General features: G+C 38.7%; 1 protein-coding gene across 1 annotated transcript in view; it reads left to right on the top strand.

Moving 5' to 3' along the window:
* The window catches only part of LOC121367822 (sodium/glucose cotransporter 4-like), a 40,014-nt gene that overhangs the window by 10,802 nt on the left and 12,568 nt on the right, over positions 1-16,644 (top strand). Inside the window, exons 2-10 of the mRNA XM_041492210.1 lie at positions 2,294-2,362; positions 4,242-4,346; positions 8,526-8,585; positions 9,208-9,312; positions 9,907-10,015; positions 10,692-10,772; positions 11,917-12,152; positions 12,604-12,739; positions 14,062-14,320. Coding sequence (XP_041348144.1) covers positions 2,294-2,362; positions 4,242-4,346; positions 8,526-8,585; positions 9,208-9,312; positions 9,907-10,015; positions 10,692-10,772; positions 11,917-12,152; positions 12,604-12,739; positions 14,062-14,320 — 1,160 coding nt within the window. The remainder of the gene's footprint in view (positions 1-2,293; positions 2,363-4,241; positions 4,347-8,525; positions 8,586-9,207; positions 9,313-9,906; positions 10,016-10,691; positions 10,773-11,916; positions 12,153-12,603; positions 12,740-14,061; positions 14,321-16,644) is intronic.

Below are 16,644 nucleotides of genomic sequence, written 5' to 3'. Positions count from 1 at the left end.
ACTTGTAATTATGCTATAAACCGTAACAGATCGTTTTTCTACTCCGTTCATTTCCATTTCATGTTATTTTTGTGCTTATATCCAATTAAGGTTCAAGCACGCTGTCCTGGGCACACACCTCAGCTATCTAGGCTGTATGTCCAGGACAGTGGGTTAGTTGTTAATTGTTAGTGAGAGAGAAGAGGGTGTTATGGCCTTACACCTACTCATTGAGTCGTTAAAACTCGCTCTGGGTGGGAGCCGGTACTGGGCTGTGAACCCTGTACCTACCAGCCTTATGTCCGATGGCTTAACCACGACGCCACCGAGGCCGGTTACTCTCCGTTGAATTGTGGCCCTCGGTCGGTATTGTATGAGGGGTATAACTCTATATCATACAGGCACCACCGTGATTGATGTTTATAGTGATAAAATACTGAAATATATCCACTACTAAAATGGCTTACTTGTACATAAAATAATTCATTGTCCGGCGATGCCGAAACAGCACAAAACAAGCTATAAACCTACATAATATAATGAAAAGAGTTAAAATTAAACGAGCTACACGCTCTAGAAAACTGGCATAGAAAATTGACAGCGCGCCTTTAATATTCATAGACACAGGTTTCATAATGTCGGTTAACAAAGGTCAATGGACCGAAGTGACTATTAGGGGTGGTTTAACAATGAACTAGTTGAAGTACTTTTAAACCTTTAAATGCTTAGTTCGTGTGTTTGTGTACCAAAAAGGTTAAAACTCACAAGCAATAATTAAAAAAACAAAAACAAAGAAGAAGTTTTATTTTGTTTAATGACACCACTAAACAAAGAAGTAAACTGACTGCCATTTTCATTTTTAAAATGGCAAACATTTTATATGCACCTAGAGCCCCGTTTACGAAGCGATCTTAGCTCTAAGATCACCTTAAAGTGCATAAGGTGATTATGCACTTAAGGTGATCTTAGTGCTAAAGTGCCTGAATCTCTTTTGGATATAGGAGCGTAAATAAAGTAACAGTAACAGTGCTAAGATCGCTTCGTGGAACGCGGCCCACACCATTATGGGCCGAATTTACGAAGCTTGTTTTTCTTAAACACAGCTGCATTGTAAATGTAGTTACACGCGTCTTTGTGAAAAACAGGCTTTGTAAATTCTGGACCCAATTTCGCAACACATCGTAAGCCTAGTTTTGCACGTAAACGTAAATCTACGACTAAACCACAATTATTATTACTACTAACATTTTCTTTTTAAAATGCTCCATCTTCAACAATGAATATAATGTTCTGCGCGAAATAGATGTCAAACACTTGGAAACGTATGACCGGTTTAACTGCTAGGCGCAGGCGTAAACTTACGATGTTTTGTGAAATAGGTCCCAGCCTATTATTATCAGTACGGTTAATATTATTTCTTCTGCTACGTTCTCAGTAACTATGTTTTGTGTGATTTTTTTCAAGTGTATGTATGCATATGTTTATAGTGTGCAAAGGATAAAGTCATGTTAGACATAAAGTCTTATTGCAATAGTGATACTATCTTCTGATGACGAAAACAGTAACCTATATAACTAGATTAAAGCTGAGATTCCTTTTGTCCGGTTGCGTTTGCGGCTCCGTTTACGACTCCGTTTGCGGTTGCGTTTACAATACGTTTTGAGTGAATCCATTTGACGGCAAAGTATACGTTTATACAGCCTTTTGGCAGAAAGTCATCATGGCGTCAACAATTACCGCACGGCGAAACGGATGAATCGCCCCACGGAGCGATTGAAATAAGCGCATGCGGTTTCTGATAACTAAACGCAAACGGACCGCTCTGGAATCACTCTCACCTGGAACAAGCTGGCTTGATTAAACCGCACCGCACCGCAAACGGAGCCGCAAACGCAACCGGACAAAAGGAATCTCAGCTTTAGGTTTATTTACTGATATACCTGTGTCTCGTGTTTGTCTTCCAAACGTTCTATGTACCTCAAAGGGACTGGTCGAAGCTTAGTGGTAAAGCGCTCGATCACCGTCGCTGGGCCCATTGGGTTATTTCTCGTTCCAGCCAGTACACCACTACTGCTATATCAAAGACCGTGGTATGTGCTATCCTGTTTATTGGATGGTGCATATAAAAAATATCTGATTACTAATGGAACACTGTAGCAGCTTTCCTCTCTAAGACTAATATGTCAGAATTACTAAATGTCTGACATTCAAAAGCCGATGATTAATAAATCAAAGTGCTCTAGTGGTGTCGTTAAAAAAAGAGAGGGAAAAAAAGATATAAATATCTTAAATGTTTTTTTTTTGTTTTTTTCAGTCATCATGCAAAAACAGAGGAAGTATTGGTGGTTACTTTTTGGCTGGAAGAAGCATGCACTGGATTCTTGTAAGTATGACCAACCACATGCCGGCAAGCACGATTTTCTATATAGGTTCGCTTACACCAAATCATATACTACTGCCAATAATATTAACATTTTCAAATAAAACCAAAATAATCATTCTAAAAATTAGTCAGACAGTGGGCATATGTAAAGTGTTACACCTTAAATTAAGCTACGTGCAAGAAAATGTGATAGTCGTGTGGTAGTTAAGCTTTTTAAAAAATGTATCACCCTTATTTGTAACAGAACTTTGCTTTTGTCATTATTGTACCCATTATTGTTTTCAGTCTATTGTATACATTGTAAACCATTTGTGGACTAAATAGAAGTATACAGTATATTGATTTACTGAGAAGAGATCGTAGTATTTGCACAACTAAATATTGACTCATATTACTAGCGTTGCATCTCGAATATATTATGGAGTTCTCCACATTTAGTGTACAAGACAAACCGTGGACGACATTAGCTATGTATAGGCACCATAGGTACATGACATTGAATCAGCAGTCTATAGGAGTCAACTGTCTATAGACACGAGTTAGGTTGTGTATGGAGGGAAACCAATTGTGTGTGTATATATATATATATATATATATATATAGATACCAGTTGTGAACATGCAAGCCTTCCAAGGACACCAACTGTGGACTGAGAGACACAAATTGAATATGGGGAGAGCTCGGCTGTGCACGATGAAGCAAACAGCTATGTATGGAGGACATCAGCTGTCTTTAGAGGGAAATAGGCCAACTACAAAGGGAAAGCAGCTGTATACAAAGGGAAAACAGCTGCATACAAAGGGAAATCAGATAACTGTCATCTGACTACAAAAGGAAAACAACTTTTAGTCTACAACTGACTACAAAAGTAAAACAGCTGCCTACAGAGGGCCATCAGATGTCTATAACGAGAAAACAGCTGTCTATAGAAGGAAATTAGTTAACACTCAGAAAACTCTTCTTTTTTTTAAAAACCCAGCTGTCTACACAGGGAAATTGGCTGACTACAAAAGAAAAACGCTGTGTACATGCATATATAGAGGGAAATCATCTGACTACAAAAGAAAAACGCTGTGTACATGCATATATAGAGGGAAATCATCTGACTACAAAAGAAAAACGCTGTGTACATGCATATATAGAGGGAAATCATCTGACTACAAAAGAAAAACGCTGTGTACATGTATATATAGAGGGAAATCATCTGACTACAAAAGAAAAACGCTGTGTACATGCATATATAGAGGGAAATCATCTGACTACAAAAGGAAGGAAAACAGCCGTGTGTAGCGGAAAATCTGTTAACTATTAAAGGGACAGACCATAGTTTTTAAACACTAAGGCATATTTTTTACTATTAGAGCCGTTTATGATCACTGAAATAAAACTTTATTATATTTTATTGTTTAGCTTATCCATTTCCGTACAACCGAAGTTTTTCTGGTCATCCTGGTGTTTCTAATACCACACAATACATTTTATATGTTTTTAAAACAAGTAGCAATTATGGAATCGAGTTTTAGTCTATTTTTAATGGTATTTAAACGTTTCACCTTCACAGACTCTTGTTTCACTCTCTTGTAACGTTATCCAAATGTGTTACAGGTTTGTAACTTAACCAAACTTAGTGTCCATTTTTACGGGTTAAAACTAGAGTCTGCGCCTGAAAAACGGCTGTATTCACAGGGAAATGCCTGACTTTACAAAGAATGAATGAGTGAATGAATGAATGAATGTTTAACGACACCGACTTTACAAAGAAGAAAAACATCGGTTCATGAAGAGGCATTGTCTATATATGGATGGGGCGGCCTTTATATATTTGTTTCATCTTAATTTTTGTGGGCGTTGAAAAAATTGAATTTAATTTGATTTGTAGATTGGCGCCTCACTGTTTGCCAGTAACATTGGCAGTGGTCATTTTGTCGGCCTCGCGGGATCTGGTGCAGCTTCCGGGATTGGAATTGCAGTCTTTGAGTTGAATGTGAGTATTATAGCATAAATAGCTAAAAGTTGAGCTCAATATAAATGGGTATAACAGATTGATACTGCTTTGAGTTGAACGTAATTATCATACATATGTCACAATGAAGTTTGTTTTGTTTAACGACACCACTAGAGCACATTGATTTTTTTTTATTAATCATATGGTCATTTTGACACAGTCATAGAGGAAACCCACTACAGTTTTTAACTAGTAACAAGGGATCTTTTATATGCACCATCCCATAGACAGGACAGCACATACCACGGTCTTTGATATACCAGTCGTGGTGCACTGGCTGGAACGAGAAATAGCACACATGGGCCCACCGACGGGGATCGATCCTACATCCCGCCCCTGTTACAATGTAACGTATTTAAGTATTACGTATAATATATAATACATTGTCAAAGCTTTGAACTCTAGTCGTCAATTTTATGAACACAAAGTTATGAAGTTGCACATTAAGGTCCGTAGGAACGATATTTGAATGGGGAAGGGGGCACAGTCTCTGGTGGGGGTGGGGGAACAAACCAGATTTAAATAATGTTGTATGTAAATGTAGTTATATAGAGTAGGACAAATATATATAAATTATATATATATATATATATATATTTTTTTTTTTTTTTTTTTTTTTTTTTTTTTTAAATGGAACCTGTTCAACATTAAACATCTGCGCCATCTCGTTCTGCTCAAATACAACGTAAATGTCACATGAATACATGCCTTTGATTGTATCATATGTGTTAACAAAATTAACAATATAAAAAAAATTCAGAAACGAAACCCTGTAGCCGCACAGATAAATTACAGATTGATATAGCAATGATAATATTTTCATATTGTACTTTATAACCGACTTAAAAAGTAAATGTTAGTGACCTTGTCACACCAGTCAGGAATCCCTGTTGGGAAGAGCTAAATACAAACAGGCATCGTTCAGGGAATAATGTCAGGTTGGCCTCATTGTTCAGTTGCTAATCCCCGCTTTCTATAACACCAAAGAACGCCTCGACACTAATAATCGTGAGATAACTGAAGCAGAAACACTTTTAGTGTGGTAAGCAAAAGCGTCAAACATACGCCAGTCTTTACCTTTTGACGAAAGTATTCTAGGTGAATGTTTAATAACAACGACGCGTATATGCAGTGTTAAATGACTTGTAAGTTAATACGAGATGTTAAGCTATCGTAATTTGTAAAAACATCTTGTACAGGTCGTCGGTTAGGTAGGGGCTTCTGTAGGCGACGACCGGAAAAGACTTTAATGCCAAGCACTGACGGAACAAACAGAATATATGTTACAACTTCGCGAGTCACTGTCCGGATAGTGTGTCACAAGAAAATGTGACCTTGGAAATAAAAATCATGTCTTGAACAATATTAATGTCAATGATAATGACGATGATGATGAAACTGAAGATGATTACGATGACGACGATGACGACTATGATGATGGTGCTGATGACGACGACGACGACGACGACGACGATGATGATGATGATGATGATAATGATGTTGATGAATTGTTGAGGAATCTACTGGAATAACCGGTTGCAGCGACTTGGTGGCTATATCTTCGATAATAAGATTGGTTGGTGTTGGGTTCGCATCCCAGTATCAGTCCACCACCCCACCCCCCCCCCCCCCCTCCCCCCTTCTCGACAAAGTTTTAGCAGTTCATAGGAGAGGTGCCAGATACGTACACCGATGTCTATAAACTAATTTCATTAACCACTCACCCTGTCCTGGATATATTTTCCCTGTAGCTGGTCTTGTATTCTCGGGACAGCATGCCTGAACTTTAATTCACAGTGCACAACTGAAAGGGGCGCGATTTAGCTCAGTCGGTTGAGCTCTCTCCTGAGGTGCTTGCGTCGCAGGCTCGAACCACCTCGGTTGATCCATTCAGCTGATTGGTTTTTTCTCGTTCCAACTGGTCAAAGGTCTTGGTGTGTGCTTTTCTGTCTGTGGGAAAATGTATATAAAATATCCCTTACTGCTAAAGGAAAAATGTAGCGGGTTTCCTCTGATGACTATATGTCAGAATTACCAAATATTTGACACCCAATAGCCGATGATTATTTAATCAATGTTTCTAGTGGTGTCGTTAAACAAAACAAACTTTAACTTTTTTAACATCTGATATATCAAATGTCATGGTAAGTGCTGTCCTCTCTGCAGAAAAGTACCTATAAAAGATGCCGTACTGTTGATTGAAAATGTAGCGGGTTTCCTTTGAAGACGATGTGTAGGAATGACCAAACGTTTGATATCCAGTAGACTATAATTAATCAATTAATTAATCGGTGTGCTCTAGTGGTCTCGTTAAACAAAATGCACTTTTTTTCTTTAATTTTATACGTACAAAATATATATGAAGGAAGGAAGGAAATGTTTTATTTAACGACGCACTCAACACATTTTATTTACGGTTATATGGCGTCGGGCATATGGTTAAGGACCACACAGATATTGAGAGAGGAAACCCGCTATCGCCACTGCATGGGCTACTCTTTTCGATTAGCAGCAAGGAATCTGTTATATGCACCGTCCCAAAGACAGGATAGCACATACCACGGCCTTTGATATACCAGTCGTGGTGCACTGGCTGGAACGAGAAATAGCCCAATGGGCCCACCGACGTGGATCGACCCCATACCGACCGCGCATCAAACGGAAAATATATATGAAATCAGTTATCTAGACCTGGAAAAGTGACTGAAAGATAAAAACTTTGTTTTCGTAATAGTATACCACTAAACGACATCGGTATGAGGACACCAACACGTTTTAACACCCCCCCCACCCCCCCACCCCACCCCACCCCACCCCACCCCACCCCACCCCACCCCACCCCAACTATATCGCACACAAATACACAAACCGCTATTATTATGTCATTTTAATTACTAATGTTTTCTCAGTATAAAGATGTCAAGAGAAAAAATATATATAATACTAAACACATGCGCACAATTATATTTTTATTTACTAAATATACATTTGTAATATGTTCTAAATCGTCCACGATTTGTACTAATACCTGAAGAAGAAAAGTTATTGCGTTATTTGTCGTGTTGTGAATATGCCTTCCATTAATAATGTTTTGTGTACCTGCCTCGGTGGTGTAGTGGTTATGCCATCGAACTTGAGGCTGGTAGGTACTGGGTTTGTATCTCACCTGAGGCAATGGGAGATTTTCCATACCAGTACCGGCTCCAATCCAGAGCGAGTGTACCGCTAAGGTCACATACACCGAGTTTCACCCACTTCACGGGTGCGATTATGGGTGTGTGGGACGCAGCCCAGTGGTACAGCGTTCGCTCGATGCGAAGTCGGTGTGAGATCGATCCCCGTCGGCGGGCCCATTGGGTTATTTCTCGTTCCAGCCAGTGCACCACGACTGGTATATCAAAGGCCGTGGTATGTACTACCCTGTCTGTGGAATGGTGCATATAAAAGATCTCTTGCTGCTAATCGGAAAGAGTAGCCCATGAAGTAGCGACAGCGGGTTTCTTCTCTCAATATCTATGTGGTCCTTAACCATATGTTTGACGCCATATAACCGTACATAAAATGTGTTGAGTGCGTCGTTAAATAAAACATGTCTTTATTTTTAAACATGTCTTTATGGGTGTGTCTCCCGAGTGTATGACCCGTCATGCACTGCAGGTTCCGTGTACCCCGAGCTCGGCTGATACCGAGATAGCTCAACTGACAGACAGCAAGCGTTTAGTACGGCCCTGTCAAGTAGTCCCATACCGAAATGGAAGTATTGCGACTTCACTATTCATCTTGTCAGCATCCATGTTTGTAATGTCCAAAAAAAATGTCTCTGTCTCTATTTGTGGTATTTTAAAAATAAATAATAATAATAATAATTATAATAATAATCTTTTGTGTTTCATTTCAGCGGCGTTAGTCGATCAAAAATAATTTTATCGGCCCTGTATTTTATATTTTTAAAAATTGTTTATATCTTTCGTGTATTTTACTTAAATAATTGTTTAACAACCAAGTTAATTTTGATTTAATCTACTCTCGCGGATGTGGAGAGTGACTGAAAATCCTCAAAATATACAGTACAACAACATTAGTCCCAAAATCCCCCTCCCCTTTCCAAAATCCCTGAATCTGTCAGTGGTCTACATATCATCTTTGTTTTCATTTTAGGCGATTTTTGTGCTGATGATATTGGGATGGATCTTTGTACCGGTGTATATAGCGGCTGGGGTAAGTATTAGTTAGATTGCATATCATACAAGTCCTAAATACTTTATATATGTTCTTCAACAGATTACGTCTGTGGTTAGAATACGGTGGTCCTTTCAATCTCTCTCTCTCTCTCTCTCTCTCTCTCTCTCTCTCTCTCTCTCTCTCTCTCTCTCTCTCTCTCTCTCTCTCTCTCTCTCTCTCTCTCTCTCTCTCTCTCTCTCTGTGTGTCTGTCAGTCTCTGTCTGTCACACACACACACATTTTATTTATCATTGAACATTCGTAAAACAAATGTTCTAATGGTTATGACTAAACATAAACAAAATTACAAATATCTGAATCAATAGATTTTATTTTATATAAAAATTAATTTGATGTTAATATTTTTTGTAATTCTTTTTACACAGAAATCACAATAAGGATTGATCTTTTAAAATGTAAATGGTATAATATTATTTCAATTTCTGTGAAGAAAACAAATAACTTAATTTACAGCAGTTAATTATTGAAGTAGGAATTGCATTATTCTTTTTCAATAGTTTATATGTTACTTTACTTTCTTTTTGATCTTTTAAAAATATTCTTAAATTAATTTTCTTAAATTATTCATGGGTTTGGGTTTTTTGTCTTTATTTGTCAGGTATTTACCATGCCCGAGTACCTGCGGAAGAGATTTGGAGGTCAGAGAATCCGGGTCTATCTGTCCTGCCTCGCCTTGATCCTGTACATCTTCACCAAGATATCGGTGAGCTATAAACCTGAGCCTCGTTTTACGAAACGATCTTAGTACTACGATCATCTTAAGAGCATAACTACCTTATGCACTAATATACTGACGTACAGACACACAGACATATACACAGTGACAGAGAGGACATTTTCTACCAATATTTCGTTTTAACATTTTATTGATAATGCATGAAATTATTATAATCGTACACTTTTAATAGTGTTTTAATACTTTTAACTTCAATTTCTAATGACTATATGCAAAGATTATAAACATGTTTTATTAGTGCTACGATCACCTTAAGGGCATAACTGCTTTATGCACTAATAGACTGACGTACAGACACACAGAGATATACATAGTGACAGAGAGAGGACACTTTCTACCAATATTTCGAAATATTTTAACATTTTATTGCCAATGCATCAATTTACTATATAATGTTACACTTTTAATAGTGCTAAATATTTTTAACTTCAGTTTCCAATGACTATATGCCAATATTATAAAACATGTTTTATTGTGATTAAGTAGAACAATTTTCTTTAAAATCTAAAAAGAAATATATTGTATTGTGTGCATTCATTTAACTAATCGTTTTTCCATTAGGCTGACTTGTTTTCGGGCGCCCTGTTTCTCACCCAGGCCATGCCGGAACTGAACCTGTACGTAGCAGTCATCATTCTGCTCATTATAGCAGCACTCTTCACTATTGGAGGTACACATATACTACTGAGTTTTGTATTAGCATCGAGAGTAACTTCAAAAATATATTACTTCAAACAGGGTTGTCATACAGGGTTGTCTATTGGATCCTGTGTATTTATATTCCTAACTATACCCTTTGTGATATTGATCCTTTCAGCATTTGACTCTGTTTGTTAGTTGCTTCGTGTTTTAGTAATAATCGCTTAAATCACTTTTGCTATAGCAAGTAAATCAAGTGAAATAAAATCAAACTACATGTATTATGTTTATCAACAATGGAAGGTTTGTTCCCATTAGTATATATAATATTGTTCTTTGAAGTTCATTACTATAGTCCGTCCCACAGACAACGCCTTTTTTCATACTATGGAATTTATTACTACAAGTTATTTATTTATAAGCCGATTGATTTGTAAATTGCAAAAAAAAGTGTTGCTTTTTTATTATTGTTTTTTGTTGTGTTTTTTTTTTGTTATTTCTAAAACGCTTTTACTTTTCTTCTTACGTCAAACCAAACTGAAATTATTTACAAAAATATATTTATAGAATGATGGGACGGACTATAGATAAACAGTTATATTTTCACAAAATAAAAAATTCCACAATGGATTATCTATTGGGTATATTTATGATGTAGACAGACCCTTGATGCTGGACAAATAAAGTGACTGTTTATTAATTTCTAGGTGGGCTGACTGCTGTGATATGGACAGATTTTATCCAGACAGTCATCATGATTGGTGGTGCTTTTGTCCTTATGATTCTCAGTGAGTAAGAAACCCATATGTCTGTTCGTCTGTCTGTCTAACTGCCTGTCTCTGTCTCTCTTCCTGTTGGGCAGGACGTAGTCCAGTGGCAAAGCGATCGCTTGATGCGCGGTCGGTTTTGGATGGATCTCCGACGGTGGGCCCATTGGGCTATTTCTCGTTCCATCTAGTGTACCACGACTGGTATATTAAAGGCCGTGGTGTGTGCTATCCTGTCTGGGGATGATGCATATAAATGATCCCTTGCTACTAATGGAAAAGTATAGCGGGTTTTCTCTCTAAGACAATATGTCAAAATTGTCAAATGTTTGGCATCCAATAGCCGATGATTAATAAATCAGTGTGCTCTAGTGGTGTCGTTAAAGAAAACAAACTTTAACTATCCCTTTCTTTCTCTTCTTCTCGCCTCTCTGCCTCTCTCTCTGTCTGTCTGTCTGTCTCTCTCTCTCTCTCTCTCTCTCTCTCTCTCTCTCTCTCTCTCTCTCTCTCTCTCTCTCTCATTTTGTTTGATTTTGTTTTGCCAGTGTGTCTGTCAGTGTGTATTTGTCGCTTTGTCCTTTTGCTATCTATGCTGCTTGAACTTATATCTGTCTAATTCAGAAGTAAAAGGTTTACAACATTTTTGTTTCTAATCCAATAATCTGTTTAAACCACGGATGGATAAACATGTATTTACAATTTATTAATTAAAAAAACAAACATTAGTTGTCAAAATATTTTACTTCATATGTCGTCTAGTTTATATGTGAGGATAAAGCTGGGTGTGTGTTTTAACTGTCAATTTCCAAAGACAAAAAAGGTCGCCATGTACTGTGTCTCTGATAGAAGTATCGGGGATCTTCTTGTAGCGTTTGTATTGTTCATCAACATATTTCAAGGTTAATGTCATTAGTGAACTAAAAATATTATCAAACTAAAGGTTTGCGGCTTCGGATTTAGAAAACGGTGTATTTTAGATCCAGTATTCAACGATCTTTTGATCGTCAAAAACTTCAAAATTGACAGTTTTTAACACTAAGTACGCTCTAGCCCATTATATCGACCCATATTAAACAAGATACGACTAGAAACCCTCTAGCTACTAAACAATGAATTAGCCTGGCCGTCTAACTCTCTAACCCTCTAACCCTCCAACCCTGGACAGGTTTCATCGAGGTTGGAGGTTACGAAAAGGTCATCAAGGAGTTCTTCGAGGCGTGGCCCAACACGACCCGACAACACTACGGCAACCCCAACGACAACTACTCGTACACCGAGTGCGGCATCCCCCCAGACAACTCGATGAATCTCATACGCAGCCCCGACGACGGCAACCTACCCTGGCCGGGAATCATGTTCGGTCTGACCATTTCCTCTGTGTGGTACTGGTGCTCCGATCAGGTATATAGAAGAGATCTTCAAAACTAAACGCGGATTTAAGGGAGGGGACCATGGGGGCCAGTCCTCTTTGAAAAAAAAGAGTTAAAAGTGCCCCTTTTTTAACAATTTGCTTTCAGTTTTAATTGAAGTTGGTTCATTTCAGTCTTTTGTCCTTGGGTTTCTCCCTAAACTATTTTCTAGGTCTCTAAAAGAAACCACACAAAAAAACAATTAGCATATCGAAAAAATAGTATCCATGTACAAGATTTAGTCCAATCGATATTTATATAAATCCAATATCTTCCCCTTTGTGTTCCAAACATAGATACGGCAATATTTTCAGCAATATGATTTCACTAGATTATGAGTATGTAGTAAAGGATGCGTTTAATAATACATGCATTTGTTTGTAAATGTGAATGTATTTCTTTAAGGTGACATTTGTTGATGTTAATTCATGCGCTTGTTGCAGGTTATTGTACAACGGACACTTGCGGCTAAGACACTTTCTCACGCTAAAGCAGGCACCATTATGGCTGGTTATCTCAAGTTTCTACCAATGTGGCTCATTGTCTTCCCCGGTATGATTGCCAGGATCCTTTTCCCAGGTAAGTTATATTCTGTTTATCTTTTGTCTTCTCCCCTCTCACTCCCACACTTCAAAAATGTGTATATGCATGCATGTATACAAGCATGTACGTACATTAAATCATTGATCTTAACATTATTTGCAGAATATCCGTGACAGTTTTCTTGCATGCAGAACATCAACACCTTGACATACACAACGATGTAGCTTGACACTCCAATTGTTGTGTGCAGATTTACGATAACTTTAACCTTGAATTTGCTCTAGAATATAGAATAGTACTAATCTCGAACTTTAGTTTAACGTAAAGCGCATGAACAAGTCTAGCGAACGTTTCCCCCTACTGTCTGGTTGAACTCGGTCTTACACTGATTTAAGACTGTCCACCTTATCGGAGCCATTAGACTGACCTTGAACGTTCATTTTCTCTTGACCTTGTCTCTGCATACAATGCACTGATTATGACTGACTGTCAACTCGCTCACTTCCGACCCTCGGTCGGGCTGCCTGTGCTCTCTTGCACCTTCCAGTGCTGGCGATCCCTCCTTCTCTCTCCCACAACCCTTTCCCGTTCCTGGGCCCCGTTCCACAAAGCCATCTTAGCTCTAAGATCACCTTAAGTGCATAACTACATTATGCACTTAAGGTCATCTTAGTGCTAAGATCGCTTCGTGGGACGGGACCCACTGGATGGAGGAGCTGAAAAAGTTAAGAACTTGTGCCCAGGACAGGCGTGTGCTATACAACAGCTTGCTCTGAATATGCACGTTAACACTTTTGAAGTTGAACTTCAACTTGAACTGCTTGTCCACCCAATCCCTTCTCTTGCAGACAGGACAGCGCGTGTTGATCCAGATGAATGCGTCCTCACACACTTTCGAGCCCTTGTGATCCCTTGCACCTGCCAGTGTGTGCGGTCGCGAATTCTCCCTCCCACAACCCATTGGACGGTTATTATATTCTGCCGTTCGAGAGCCAGACGGACATTTGGACGGTTATGTCTTTGGGATGGTTATTATACTCTGCTGTTCGAGAGCCAGACGGACATTTGGACGGTTATGATACTCTGCCGTTCGAGAGCCAGACGGACATTTGGACGGTTATGATACTCTGCCGTTCGAGAGCCAGACGGACATTTGGACGGTTATGTCTTTGGGATGGTGCATATAAAATATCCCTTGCTGCTAATCGAAAAGAGTAGCCCATGAAGTGGCTACAGCGGGTTTCCTTTCTCAATATATGTGTGGTTCTTAACCATATGTTCGACGCCATATAAACGTAAATAAAATGTGTTGAGTGTATCGTCGTTAAATAAAACATTCCCTTCCTTCCCTCTTGCAGACAGGATAGCGTGTGCTGACCCGGACGAGTGTGAGAAGATCTGCCAGAGTCGCGCGGGCTGCACGAACATCGCCTTCCCGACCCTGGTGCTGGAGCTGATGCCGCCCGGACTGCGTGGTCTGATGCTCGCCGTCATGATGTCGGCCCTCATCTCGTCCCTGACCTCCATCTTCAACAGCAGCAGCACCATCTTCACCATCGACATCTGGAAGAGGTTCAGGAGGAACGCCTCAGAGGTTGAACTCATGATCGTTGGCAGGTGTCTCATCTTTTACACTCGAATAAAAATAATAATAATATACTAAGACAAAACAGTTTAGCAAGTTTGATGACACCGTGTTAGTGCATTCTACCTTAACCCCACCTAAGCTACATTCAATGAGGTGGCAGTTAAGCATTTCATTTTGTACTGACAAATCTCCTGTTACTTGTACTGACAAATGAGGCATCAATTATTTAATATATATATATATATAATATTCAAAAGAAGTGTTTCATCATTCTAGATGGAAGTTAGCATGGGGTTCAATTCAATTTACTTTATTAGGTATTAATTTCTCTTTAAATTTACAAGATATTATTAAAGATAATTTCGAGCCAAAAATAGAAGAAATGGAAATTGTATTAAAACCATGGAGTTCCCGTAAGCTTACACCATTAGGCAGACTCACAGTGTTAAAATCACTAATATTACCAAAAATAACAAATTTGTTAATTTCGCTACCATCCCCGTCAGAACAGTTAATTGAAAAGTTAAATAAGCGATTTTTCAAATTCATATGGCAAAATAAACCTGACAATGTTAAAAGAGATGTTATAATTCAGGACCATAAAAACGGGGGGTTAAAAATGATTAAATTATCTACGTTTATAACATCATTAAAGTCGACAACACAAAACTGGCATGTCTCTTCTCGTCAATTACAGGTATATCGATCAAAGAACTAATTATGTATGGTGATCATTTTATTAATTTAAAAATTAAAAATATGACTAACCCTTTTTGGGAAGATGTTCTAGATAGCTGGCGAAACATCCAATGTAAACAACCAATAGAAAATGAAAACGATATAGCTGGTAAAACTGTTAAAACGGCATTGGGTATTATAGATTTAGTATTACTTGTTTAAAATATTTTTCCGAAATGTGCACAGAAAACTGCGCTGACAAATGTATAAAATGTCATTTCGCAGAGCCAGTTGTAAACACTTGACAAGAGTGCAGTGTGTTGAGTCCGTTTTCAAGTGGTGTGCGCATTGTCAGTAACTGGAGACAGGAAACGAGAACTTAACATATAAATAGAGAATGTCATTTCGCAGAGCCAGTTGTAAACACTTGACAAGATTGCAGTGTGTTGAGTCCGTTTTCAAGTGGTGTGCGCATTGTCAGTAACTGGAGACAGGAAACGAGAACTTAACATATAAATAGAGAATGTCATTTCGCAGAGCCAGTTGTAAACACTTGACAAGAGTGCAGTGTGTTGAGTCCGTTTTCAAGTGGTGTGCGCATTGTCAGTAACTGGAGACAGGAAACGAGAACTTAACATATAAATAGAGAATGTCATTTCGCAGAGCCAGTTGTAAACACTTGACAAGAGGGCAGTGTGTTGAGTCCGTTTTCAAGTGGTGTGCGCATTGTCAGTAACTGGAGACAGGAAACGAGAACTTAACATACAAATAGAGAATGTCATTTCGCAGAGCCAGTTGTAAACACTTGACAAGAGTGCAGTGTGTTGAGTCCGTTTTCAAGTGGTGTGCGCATTGTCAGTAACTGGAGACAGGAAACGAGAACTTAACATATAAATAGAGAATGTCATTTCGCAGAGCCAGTTGTAAACACTTGACAAGAGTGCAGTGTGTTGAGTCCGTTTTCAAGTGGTGTGCGCATTGTCAGTAACTGGAGACAGGAAACGAGAACTTAACATACAAATAGAGAATGTCATTTCGCAGAGCCAGTTGTAAACACTTGACAAGAGTGCAGTGTGTTGAGTCCGTTTTCAAGTGGTGTGCGCATTGTCAGTAACTGGAGACAGGAAACGAGAACTTAACATATAAATAGAGAATGTCATTTCGCAGAGCCAGTTGTAAACACTTGACAAGAGTGCAGTGTGTTGAGTCCGTTTTCAAGTGGTGTGCGCATTGTCAGTAACTGGAGACAGGAAACGAGAACTTAACATATAAATAGAGAATGTCATTTCGCAGAGCCAGTTGTAAACACTTGACAAGAGTGCAGTGTGTTGAGTCCGTTTTCAAGTGGTGTGCGCATTGTCAGTAACTGGAGACAGGAAACGAGAACTTAACATATAAATAGAGAATGTCATTTCGCAGAGCCAGTTGTAAACACTTGACAAGAGTGCAGTGTGTTGAGTCCGTTTTCAAGTGGTGTGCGCATTGTCAGTAACTGGAGACAGGAAACGAGAACTTAACATATAAATAGAGAATGTCATTTCGCAGAGCCAGTTGTAAACACTTGACAAGAGTGCAGTGTGTTGAGTCCGTTTTCAAGTGGTGTGCGCATTGTCAGTAACTGGAGACAGGAAACGAGAACTTAACATATAAATAGAGAATGTCATTTCGCAGAGCC

The sequence above is a fragment of the Gigantopelta aegis genome, chromosome 3 (genome assembly GCF_016097555.1).
Source record: "Gigantopelta aegis isolate Gae_Host chromosome 3, Gae_host_genome, whole genome shotgun sequence".
Taxonomy (NCBI): Eukaryota; Metazoa; Mollusca; class Gastropoda; order Neomphalida; family Peltospiridae; genus Gigantopelta; species Gigantopelta aegis.
The sequence above is the reverse complement of the archived record's forward strand: the minus strand, read 5'-3'. Positions and strand labels throughout refer to the sequence as shown.